This window comes from Bos grunniens, chromosome 11, assembly GCF_055505025.1.
Source record: "Bos grunniens cultivar Pamir isolate PY7600 chromosome 11, Bosgru_T2T1.0, whole genome shotgun sequence".
NCBI classification, from domain to species: Eukaryota; Metazoa; Chordata; class Mammalia; order Artiodactyla; family Bovidae; genus Bos; species Bos grunniens.
The window spans coordinates 21,714,972-21,727,402 of NC_141175.1; the positions used below are offsets into that span (position 1 = coordinate 21,714,972).

The 12,431-nt window shown below is 52.0% G+C and overlaps 1 protein-coding gene across 11 annotated transcripts in view; it reads left to right on the forward strand.

Moving 5' to 3' along the window:
• The window catches only part of LPIN1 (lipin 1), a 130,258-nt gene that overhangs the window by 48,984 nt on the left and 68,843 nt on the right, over positions 1–12,431 (forward strand). For 4 of the 11 annotated variants that reach the window (XM_086325635.1, XM_086325639.1, XM_086325634.1 and 1 more), the window contains exons 1-2: positions 10,625–10,762; positions 11,009–11,102. The exons of 2 other annotated variants lie outside the window; for them this stretch is intronic. Coding sequence is in view for 2 of the 9 variants with exons in the window: in XM_086325629.1 (XP_086181755.1) it covers positions 10,872–11,102 (231 nt within the window). In the remaining 7 variants the exon portion in view is untranslated. Of the gene's footprint in view, positions 1–9,265; positions 9,419–9,739; positions 10,354–10,601; positions 10,763–10,856; positions 11,103–12,431 lie in introns of those variants that run through there. 5 more of the 11 variants (XM_086325631.1, XM_086325636.1, XM_086325633.1 and 2 more) reach the window with 5 other exon arrangements.

A 12,431-nucleotide genomic window follows, 5' to 3' on the forward strand; every position in this document is an offset into this window, starting at 1 on the left:
TTCAGCCAGGCAAAATCTGATGTCATGGGAAAATTTGATCATGTCCTGTTCCAAGCTTTCGATCATCCCTAGTGTCTATCAGGTCTCTTCTGGACCAGTGCCGGCCTCTGACCAGCTCCAATCAGTTGGATTACTGAGCGCTGTCTTCTCTGACATCATAACCCCAGCGGGGCCATCACAATCCTGCTGCCCAACAATGAGCTTTCCCTGGGGTCTTTGCAGAGGGTGCAGGTGAAAGGGCGATGGACAAGGAGAGAACATGGGAGGGGAGGAGGGGGGCTGAAGGGCACGATCAGGAGGAAAGAGAGAGAGGGGGCGAGATGGGGGTGGGGCGGCCGCCATGCCTGTGCTAACAGCAGCCGGTAAGCAGTGGCCTGGCCTGCTGGGAACCAGAACGCTGAGAGAAAGAGGAAGATCGACCCGGGGGCCAATGTTCCCATGAGCAGGGACCTCCATGTGAAGCTAACGGAAGTGGAACAGGGTCCTGACGACATGCCCGCCAAGAGGAGAAGACGAGGCTTTCTGCCAGCAGTGAAGGTAAAAGGCAGGACGAAGGGTGGACATGACCAGGTGCTAGTCGTCAGGCGACACGTCCAGCCATTCCCCACACTGCCTTCTCAGGCACAGAACCCACCGAAGAGTGGACCCAGTGCTGAGGTGTGGGGACATGAGAGCCCTGTTACAAGACTCCTGGGGTCTCAGTTCTCTCTCCTGTGACCTTCTGTGGTTTGCTCTGGGCTGTTAAATCCAGGACTCTTCATCTGCTCAGTGTCGTTGATCGCCTGCTGGTAGAGTTCCTTGAAGAAGGGTAAACCATGGTGCGTGTTTGTAAAATTTGAATTTATACAAACAATTGTCTAAAATTTTTGTCTCATTAACTTGGGGAAATGCAAAGGAAATGCCATTTAGATGTACGTGCGGGCCTGTGATACTGAGTATATTTTCAGGGAGTTCTGCAAGTTGGCACCGAACAGAAACCTCCAGAGTCTAATTCCTGTTAGAAGGACAAGACAATAGGGACAGGAACTTCGATTCCCAAACCGGGACCCAAGCCGAGCCCACAGCGCCCCTGTAAAGTAGGTGACCTTTGTCTTTGCCCTCCAACCCTTCAGGGCTCCCTACTCCTCCCTTTCCTGTAGGCCGCAGAGCAGAGGTGTCTTGAGACCCTCAGGGCAAGCTAGTCCTGACCCACCATCAGCAAACAAATATTTATGGGACGTGCAGTTTCACTGGGATTTTAAGATAGTGGGTATTTTCTTGGTCTTGTTATGTTTCCGATTGGGACATCATGGTAGCCAGGCACCTTCCCACAAAGCCAGCTTGTGTAGACAGATGCCCACATGAGGGCTCCAGCCCAGGGTGGGGAACAGGTGAACACAGCTCAGCACAGCTCCTGAAGCACTGTTTCTCCCTGGGTCTCTTGCCCTTCTTTCATGAAGATTGCGAAAGCAAATGAGAAAGTCCGTTTTTCTACCTCCAAGAAAAAAAAAAGGTTTTCTACCTTCAGCTTCAGGGAAGTTTCAAGAACTCACATTTCACAGCTTGGGGTCAAGACTTCATGGCCTGCAGAGGCACTGCCCACCCCCTTCAGGAGCCTGGGAGGATCGGCAGTGTTATCACTGGAGCCATATGGGTCCCTAAACTCAAAAGCTGAGGGATTTGGAAACTTATTGTCCCTTCACCCATTTTCCATGGCAACCGGTGCCTGATCATCACTTGACCCCAGAACGGGATATCCAGGCTGTGGCAGAAGCAGGCTACTTCCGCTGTCTCCTGCCGCCTGGCCCACCGCCATCCTGCACGGCTGGCCCACCCCAGCCAGATTCATTTCCATAAAATGGAGGTTTCATAACATTTCCTTCCCTGCTTATAATCTGTTCACGGGTTCTCCAGGGCCTTCAGTTTAAAGCACCATTTGAGGTGCCACGTGAGGCACCATTTTTCTTTCTGCAGGAGGCAAATTCTTACTCTAACCATAATTCTAAATTACTTACTTTCATGTTAACCTAGATATTTCATTAATCGAGAAGAACTGAGCTAATTATTCTATGTTTTTTAATGGTTAACATTAGGGTCTGGGAAAAATGGAGGGCAGGAGGCAAGGGTGTTATCTTGCCTCTTCCTTTGCCTCCTAATTTTTTCTTTTTTTTTCTAATTTTTTTTTCCTAGTTTTTTCTTGAAAGCTGGACATCTCAGTAGAACTATAGAAACATACAAATTGTTCTTATCTCCGGAAATGGACCCACTTTTCCTCGTGGCAGGCCCTTAGCGTGGGGGTGTGAGTTAACCTGGGAAGAAGCTGGGCTGGGTTTGAAGTTCCTTGCTGCTCTGGTTGCCCTCAGTGCATTGAACCCTTCACATTCCTGTGAGCACACCTTGTGTTTCAGGGTGCCAGTGGGTTTACCTCCCTGCCTCTTTAGCTTTAGATCTTTCCTCTGCACTGGACCTCAGAGAGGGTCCCTTTGCCTGTTAAGTTTCCTCTCCCTCGTGTTCTTGTGACCCTCCTGTTGTTCCTGTGAGCTCAGCAGTGTGCGGTGGTGGAGGGAAACCTTCTCTGTTGCTTTTGACAAAGTTCCAGAGGAAGCAACCTCCTGTCCTTGGTTCTCCAGGGTCAGCTTGCCTTGGTTCTGTCTCTGAGCTGCAGATAGAATAGCAACCACAATTTTTAAATAGTAATGAGTGTCCAGGACGTTTCTCAATATCGGCAACAACCTCGATGTGACATGAAAATATCTGTGACTTGGTGGTGGTGGTGATGGTGTCGATTACAGGCACTGTGGGTCCTGTTGTGTTTTGTTGCTGACATTCACAATCGAAGAACATTCTGCTGCGTTGGATTTAGAAGGTAGTGAAGATATGACTGTTTCCACATTGAGTGCCTAGATTTTTTTTTTTTTTTTAATGGATCCTTGGATCCTTCGGACTCCTGACCAGCATGTTTTGAGAGACAACTCGCAGACTCAGGGAGAGACAACAGTAACAACTTGGCCTGTGACCAGAGTTTCTCTCATGAGTTAACCTTTGTCACGTGACACTTGCAAGCTTCCCAGCTGGGGCAGGGAAGGCCCACGTCCCGAGGACAGCCAGGCTGCTGGGACACACCATGAAGAACAGATCTCCTGCGAGCCCAGAGAACCTCTCCACAAAGGGAGATGAGAAAGAAAAGAGTGTTATTACTGAATAAGCATTAAACCAGGCCAGCCAGGAGAGTCTACAGAGACATGAAGGATTTCACTCCTTTGTCTGGTCAGGCTGGTTACGTGTTCTCAAGTTAAATGACAGCAGTCCTCAGTAAGAGGACTTGATAGGACTATGTGTCACACACAGCTCTCCTGGTAATGGAGTGGCCATCGTGTTAGCTTATTGCCTTTATCCAAAGGAATAATGACCCTCTAGTACCTTTATGACAAGAGCTAGTTTTGCACCGTGGATTGAGGCATGACACCTGTCAGAATTAGGCACCTGCCCTCCCAGAAAGGCTGGGAGACAGGGGTACAAACTTCCTGTTCTCATTTCTAAGAGGTGGCTGCCAGGTTCTTTGAACATTTGAGTCCTGCAGGTGCCCAGAGGCTTATCTAGATCTTTAAAAAAAGATTTACTTGCATCTCAGAGGGGCAGAGAAAGAATGTATAAGAAGGGTCGCATAGTAAAAGCTCTAAGTGGGGAGGAGCAGGCAGGATCTTCCCCTTAACGCATCAGGGAAGATGGAATCTTTTCCTTGATTTGTCTTGACTGTCACACTGAAGAGGAGCCAAGGAGCCACACCTCTGTACTTCCTTCCACAAGAGGGAGGGGTGAGGACGGAGAGAGAGGCTGGAGGTGAGTGAGGCAGAGTGCCCATGGATGCCAAAGGAGGTGGATACGGATGCTCCTTGTAGGTGCGTGTTGTCACACTCAGGTGTGACATTACTGCTTTGGGCTAAGCAAAAACGGAATTTAACTCTCCTAAGCACAAAGGAGCATGTGCCTTAATTCAGGAAATTGACTTTAACTCTCCAGAGTGGTTAATCCCCTTCCTGGAATACCAGTTCAGCCAGTCAATCATTCATTTCACACATCTGAGACCACCTGTGGGCTCAGCATGCATTGGACACTGCGGAAGAGAGAAGAAGGGTATGAATTCATTCTTGCATCCAAACTGGGGAGCTGACCCCCCATTTGAGGCACTGAGCTCCCCATTCCCCGTCGCCTTCCCAGGGGTCTTTCCACCTGCTCGTCCTCGGCCTGAAACGCCTCCTCCCACCCACTTTCCCTGTGTTAGGCGTCTTCCCCATCCTGAAGGCCCAAACCTGATTACTGCATTCTTTATCAGGCTCCTAAGTGTTCATAATAAATAACAATAATAGCAATTATCATTACTAACATAAAACTCACCAGAGTGAACTATCTGCATTGTGTCAGACATTGCACTGATACAGTACAATGCACTAAACCCTTGAGATAAGTCCAACAGCCCTGGGAATCAGATGTTTCACCCCAAGTCAGTAGAAAAGAAAACTGAGGGTCAGAAAGGTCAAACATCCCTGCCCCAGGTCACATAAGTAGCAAGAGGTAAGGCGGGGATCAGAGTGCAGCGTGGAGCCTCTTGGCCCGGGGTCTCCCGTCAGGCTTGATCTTGTCTTCTCTGTTCCTCCTCCCTCAGTGCTTCCTGACATCAAGTGTTGGATATCTGACAGACTTGAGGAGGCCTGGAAGGAAGGCTCCATGTCTGATCATGGCGCTGTCTCCTGCAGCGTGGAGCTCTGTGTCTGGGGTACACTAGGTGCTGGAAAAGGGGGCGTGAGCAGCACTGGGAGGCTCTAGACAGGGACAGACCAGCAAAGGTGGTCATTCCTAGGATGTTGGTCACCTAAGACTTTGGATTGTAGGTTGAGAAGATGAGCTGAATCAATACGGTTTCTCTGTTGACATTCTGGAGTTAGGGGAACCGAGGTAGGTGGTCGTGGGAAGGAAAGAGCTGCCTGGGGAGCCATGTGTGGCCAGACTGATGAGGGAAGGATTCTGGGAGGAAGCAGTTGGGAGAAGGGAACGGGTGGAGTTAAGGAAGCAGAAAGAGAGTGAGAGTGGAAATCTGCCGCAGTTCAAGGCCCACTTCTGGAATCCCTGGCTCCTTTCAGTGTATCATGCTCCGCACACACACACACACACACACACACACATATACACTAACTCTACTTTGAGTTGGTTTATATGGACATTTAGAAGAAATATACATTTTGTGTCGACCCTTGGAACAGGGCACTGGTAGAGAGGGTGCGCTTTGAGAGAGGGCAGCTGGCCAGGGTACAGGATGAAGGGAAGTGGACTCTTAGAACACTGGTTTTCAAATGTGACTGGACAGTGGAATCTCATGGGGAGTTCTGTGACATACCTATGCCTGTGTCCTGGCCCCAGAGACTGTGGTTAATTGCTGTCAATGCTTGTCTGGGTATAGAGAGTTTTAACAGTTCTCCAGGTGATTCTACGACGTGACAAGTTTTCTTGGTAAACACTGCTTTGTTGTTGTTGCCTAGTTACTAAGTCGTGTCCGACTCTTTTGGGACCTCATGGACTGTAGCCCGCCAGTCCCCTCTGTCTATGGGATTTCCCAGGCAAGAATACTGTAGTATATTGCCATTTCCTTACCCAGGGGATTTTTGCCACCCAGGGGATCGAATCTGAGTCTCCTGCGATCGCCGGCAGATTCTTTACCACTGAGTCACCAGCAAAGACTTGGAGTCCTCAGAGTATAGAGTGACTTTCCTCAACCAAGCCCAGGTTCTAGGTCAACAATTAAAGATGTTGTGGTTAGACTCCAGGCAACAAGCAGATGCCAATGTGAATGGCTATTGACAAGCAGCGCATAAATGCTGCATGTTAACACATATTATAAGTTGTTGGCAAATCCAGTCCTCTTCTGTTTTCCTAATTCTTTAGAGCTGACAGAGGCTTATATGAGTTAGCATCATAGATTTTATCTTAACTGGGTGCAAAGATCTATCAGCTGAAAACTCTAAAAGCTGAGCAGTGACCCTGTGGTTGGCCCTGAGCCCACAGTGCTGTAACAGGTTGCATAGCATCTTCTTGTAGGAACCTGATTTTATTCTGGAGCCAGCTTCCCTAGCTGAGGTCAGAGGACGGATCACTATGCTTAGCTCTGGGGTCCAGGTTTCTGGTGAGGCTCCACCTTCATTACCTCATCTTTAAACCTAATTACCTCTGCATCCCAATTGCCATCAATATGGGAGTTACGGCTTCAACACATAAATTTGGGGGGATATAAACTTTTAGTCCAGGGCTTTCCAGGTGATGCTAGTGGTAAAGAACCTGCCTACCAATGCAGGAGCCTTAGAGATGTGGGTTCAATCCCTGGGTTGGAAAGACCCCCTAGAGGAGAGCATGGCAACATACTCTAGTATTCTTGCCTGAAGAATCCTATGGACAGAGGAGCCTGGAGGGCTCCAGTCCATAGGGTTGCAAAGTCAGACACAACCAAAGTGACTTAGCATGCGTGCAAACATTTAGTCCACAGCAGATGCATGTTTTGAATTCCAAATGTATTTTCTTCTTGGGTAGATTCATCTAGTGTACACAAATATGGGCTTCCCCCATGGCTCAGCAGGTAAAGAATCCACCTATAGTATAGGAGATGCGGGAGACACAGGTTTGATCCTTGGGTCAGGAACGTTCCCTGGACGAGGAAATGGCAACCCACTCCAGTATGCTTGCCTAGAAAATCCCATGGACAGAGGAAGCTGGAAGGCTACAGTCTATGGGATTGCAAATAGTTGGACATGACTGAGCATGCACACACACAGGAATATGGCCTTGCCAATCAATGATTCAAACACCTGTGGCCAGTCATGGTCCCAAGTTCCTAAGTGGCTTCATTCCTGCTACCTCATCTCTCCTCTTCCCTTCTCCTCCCACCTTTCCTATAATCCAGCAGAATCCTGGTCTGCTATGCTCTTGTCTATGGTGACTGGCAAGTGCTCATGCCGGACCAAATAGAGAGAATTCTAATCCTGGGTCTGGCGCATCAACCTGTTCACTACAAGGCTGGGGAAAAGATGGGGCGGATAAAGGCTATGAAGTGAAGCTTAGACAGTTGGTGTATGTGAAGTGTACACCAAAGGACCCGCCTTCCCAGGGTTGGGGGCTGCTTCCTAGAGGCCTGGGTCCTGCGGGCTTGGCAGTGGACCAGGAAGAGAGAACGGTATATTTTTCTAGCAAAACCACTTTTCTTGTCCTCGCCTGGTTCATCAGGAGTCTTCCCCAATTGGGCAGGGGAGAAAAGCTGTCCCAGCCCCTTCCATCACCGGGACGCAGGCTGGGAGCCACTGCAAGGGCAATCAGGGGACTCGGTGTGCTCGCCCCATCATTTTGTGTGTGTGTGTGTGTGTGTGTGTGTGTGTGTTCCTTCAATCCCTGAACTGCATACCCCACTTTGCACAGGCTTGCCTTCTTTCATGGTCTGCTCCTCTACACCAGGATAAAGTGGGCTGACTCCTCTGGAGATGAGCAGGTCAAATCCCATAGCCATGTACAACTGGTCAGGTCATGGTGGCACTGATTAGGGTGAGAGTTTTTATGTGTATTTGTGCCGCTGACTCACCTTACTGCCCCCAATAGTACACTCAACTGAGGACAGATGCCATGACTGGCCTGGTCCCCAGTGGAGCCCCCCATGGGGTCTGGCACAGGGCGGGCACTCAATGCGAGAGTGCGGGGATGAAGGCAGGGCCAGGGGACGATGGATGGGGTGGTGGCAGTGGGGCCCCACCGGTCCACCCACCCCAGGGGATGGGTGGTGGCAGTGTGGGCCCACTGGTCAAGATGGTGGGGGGGGGGCAGGCAACAGTACAGGCCCCTCAGGGGAGCAGTATCTCTGTGCCCTGAACCTGGGGCTTTCCTTGCTTCCCAGCTGTACCATGTACCAGGACCCATGAATCTTGGACTCTGCCCAGCACAGCCCAAGGGGAGGGTCCATGATGCTGTCTAACTAATGTATCTGTTAGGGTAAATTAGGCCAACTGCCAGCCATTCCCCCTTGTCTCCCTGCGATTTTTTTTTTTTTTTTTTTTTGCCTTCAGGGATGCCTCTGCCCTCATCTGTGACCCTCACCCTAATTTGGGGGTGTGCCCTGTGTGCTTTGAAGTGAAAGTGAAGTCGCTCAGTCGTGTCCAACTCTTAGTGACCCCATGGACTACAGCCTGCTAGGCCCTCCGTCCATGGGCTTTTCCAGGCAAGAGTACTGGAGTGGGGTGCCATTGCCTTCTCCGTTAACAGTGGCTAGGCATATTATATTTACTTGGAGCTGGTATACTCGGTGACAGCCTTAGTGCCCTCGGACATGGTGTGCTTGGCCAGCTCCCTGTGTGCTTTAGTCCCAAGCATTTCCCTCCCAACCCCTGGTGTACCCTTCTTCCTCCTCCTCCTCCTCCTCCAGTTGAACCCAGCACCCCTCATTCCTGCCTCTTCCCCTAAGGAACTTGCCATGGTTAACCCAATGGGTTAGCCCACCCATGGGACCTGGGGGACCCACTTCATCTCTGGTAGATTCCAGGCTGTTCTGTCCCCTGCCCTCCGAGGGGTCGGGGGGAACGAGGCTGCACCAGGTGGTCCCTGGTTCCCATCTGATTCTTGAAGCCTCAAGAAAGGGAGCCCTGAAGTCACGAGGCCTCTAGCCCAGCACTGGCCAGGAAGATTCCCTCCCTTCCTAGGAGCCCAAGTCAGGTGCCAGAGATAACGTGCAGCCCAAAGGGGAGAAATAATCCATTCTCTTTCTCTCTGCCCCAGGCATTTACAGAGCTCACCCGCTGATGTGACTGTCAGGAGATCAGTCAATTGCACACCTACTTGGATTGTTTCATGAGACTCCAGTGAAGAGGGGTGTGCCTTCACCCCTCCTGTCTCCCCCTCCCACCTGCAGAGCCCTTTCGATTGTGTAGGTAGTTAATCTGGAAATCTTAAGATTCTCAGGGTTGCTATTGTCTCTGGATAGAAGGAGGGATGTTTCCAGCTAGAACCAGGCAGCTTGTATCATTATTGGGGTTTTTATATGCCGAGAGAAGTTCAGACAGTGGAGGAGTCGTAATTGTTTAGCCTTACACAGCATCAGGCTTCTCTAGGCTGTCCCTCCCAGGAGGAAGGTCAGCAGCCTGCCCAGTCTTGAGACTGGGCAAGCTGGCCACTCCCTGTATCACAGCTGGGCTAAGCACCGAACAAATCCTTCTGGGATTCGCCACTCTTGCATGTACGCGTGCGTGCGAAGTCACTTCAATCGTATTGGAGTCTGTGCGACCCCATGGACTGTAGCCCTACAGGCTCCTCTGTCCATGGGGATTCTCCAGGCAAGAATACTGGCGTGGGTAGCCGTTCCCTCCTCCAGGGGATCTTCCCCACCCAGGGATGGAAACCGAGTCTCCTGTACTGGCAGGTAGGTGCACCGCCTGGGAAGCCTTCATGTATAAGGTTCTAGAATTGGCTCAGCCGGTAAAGAATCTGCCTGCCAATGCCGGAGACCTGGGTTCGATCCCTGGGTTGGGAAGATCCCCAGGAGAAGGGAAAGGCTATCCACTCCAGTATTCTGGCCTGGAAAATTCCATGAACTGCATAGTCCGCGGGGTGGCAAAGAGTTGGACACGACTGAGACACTTTCACTTTCAAGTTAGTGAAAGGGCTTGGAGTATTTCATATGATGGCTATTTCCATCCTCAAAGTGGACCTGTGTGTTGAGCATCTGCCTCCCATTTTTCAGATGGTGAAACTGAGTCTTAGCCTCCAGGAGGCTCGCGTCACTTGGCCCGGGCATCACTCCTCTCCTTCCTCCTCCAGAGCCTGGAGCGAGTCTACTCATCGCCGCGGTTTCCTTCTCCTCACCCGAGTTGGGCAGAAAGCAGCAGGTCCTGGGATTGGCTCAGGGGATCACCTCAGCTCTCCGGGCTGAGTCACAGCTGGGTGATTGCAGACCATAGGGCAGGGGCCCTCGGGGAGGCAGGGGGACTTCCCGATCGGCAACATCAGCCGGGCAAGCGCTCCGGGGAATCCAACTCCTCTTGTACTGAAATGTGTAGTTTAGTGTTTTCTTACCGCTTGTTGGGGGGGAAAAAATTCTCCCTGTAAAAGTCTGGCCTTGTTTAGTTGTTGTGACAGTAATAGGGAGAGCAGGGAAAGATAGCATAGCAGACGACCCCCCTACTTCTACCTAGAGCCGGCGGGACTTCGCCAACGAGCACCAGAAACCCTTCCCGACATGTCTGGGATGGCTGGGAGAAACCTCAAATCTTAAGAGTGGCCAGAACGGGCACTTTTGCTTCCTTCCAAGCAGGGATCTTCCCTTTTCCTTCTGCATCTCAGTAAACAGCTCTAAAGGTAGGCGAGGGAGGAGGGGCGGGCCGGCTCGGGGACTTCCTGCCAGGGAGGATCCACCGCCTGGGGCCCGACGGGCTCAGGAAGCTGCCTAGTGGCTCACTCCTCGAAAGGGCCCTCGCGCCACCCCGCTGGCCCCGCCCCTCCCCGCTGGTCCCGCCCCGGGGGCGGGGTCGAAAGATCTCTCGCACCACCCCGCTGGCGCCGCACCACCCCGCTGGCCCCGGCCCCTTCCCGATGGCCCCTCCTCTGGGGCGGGGCCAGGCAGACTGGCAGCGCGCGCCGGGCTGGGTGTTTGCATACAAAGGCAGCCACGCGCGCGGCTCTGCAGGGTTTGTAGCTGCCTCCGCGCCAGAGATCTCCGGTGTCGAACCCCCTGCGGAGCTGCTTTCTCAGCCCAGCCATAGTCGAGGTAGGGGGCCACAGCCTCTGGGGGAAGCCGGGCCAGGCGGGGCGGGGCGCGGCCCGCAGGGCCGGGTTGCGGGGGATGCAGTCAGGCCGTAGCGGGCGCAGGCGGGGAGATGCCAGTCCATCCGGCTCCCCGGACCGTACTCGGTCCCCTGCGGTCCTTCTGGGGAAAGAGATTCGGGGAGGGAGGCGGAGAACAGGCCCAGGGGCCCGGCGGTCTCTTAAGCATCCCTCGGGCCTTCTCCTGCAGGGCTGACCTGACCTTGATCGGCGTGGCGAACTCGAGGGGGGCCCCCTCCACCCCCGGACGGCGGGACCAGCCAGCTTCATCCGGGGAAGGACGGGTGGGTTTTACCTGGGCAGCGAGCTGCCCCTGTTTAGCGTCAGGGACATTTATGAAGCTGTTCGGGGATGGGGAATGTTAAGGTTTTCTGCTTTGCTGTTGAGGAAACTGAGGCTCAGGGAGCTTGAATTACCGTGCCCAAGGTCACACAACCGAGCCGGGTTTGGAATCCGAGTTCTCCTATTACAGCCTGGTCTCTGCTCTGCCGGCTTCTGTGCACTTTTCGTGCTGCCGGAGGGGTGCTAGGCCTCCCATCAAATGCCCCTGCGGAATAATGTTATTTGGGGGAAGCCCGGGAAAATGTAGGATGAAAAGTAGTGTTTTGGAAATAACTCGTAAGTGCCATGGAACCGCATTGTGTGTAGATAACTGAAGGGTAGTTTGTGTGGAGGGTAGTTGCTGGAGAAAGCATATGTCAACTCAGGTTTTGACCACCAAACAGGAACTTGGCTAAAACACCTGGCAGTATTGATTCAGAGTTTTTAGAACCTAGTAGTTTCCTCAGGATAACAGGAGTGTTTTGGAAAGATGAGCTTACGCACAGTGTTTTCACGGGAGGAGGCAGGTAATGGGGGTGTGATTGTGAAAGTTACTTTTCATTCCCTGTTCAATAATTTGGGTCTTATGAATTAAAGTAAGCAAGTGAGGAACATACAGTAATCAAGAAATAAACACCGCTGAGTCTTGTTGCAAGTGGGGGGATCTTGGGTCTTGAGGGGACCTTGGAAAGGCCAAGGAGGAGTCTTGCCCTGAAAGGGGTGGGGGTGGCCAGCCTAGAAGGAAGGAAGCAAGCCTACCCTCCATCCAGTCAGCTGTGTTCAGGGCCCTGGACCGGAGGGAGGGGGCAGGAGATGGAGGTTGATATTTCAAAAGAAGGGCCTGAGGCTAGTGGGGCACACAGGCTGGTGCAAAGAACTTGGCTTTGTAGTTTAACCCTGTAACTTGGGCCAAAGATAAATTCTCTGAGTGTCAGTTTCTTCCACTGTGAGGTGAAAAGAGGATCACACCCATTTGCAAGTTATTGTAAAAGTTCCCTGAGATGGATAAGAGCTCCTGGGACAGAGCGTGGGGTCACCGTGGTCATTGTTATTTTAAGGGATGGACGCAAGGTGCCAGTGAGGAGGGCTATTTGTAGAGTTGAGACAGTCCTGCCTGTCACTGCGATCTGGGCTATGAATCACCGCTGTGGGACCCCTTGGCCGCTATGAGTCAGCCTCTCTTGGATCCTCACTCTCCTGGGTTCAAGGTCTAAAAGGTATCTAAATGCGATGGATTGATTAGCCAGAGGGTGCCGCTGGGGCTAGCTGAGGCTGCAGGCGGCTCATTCCAG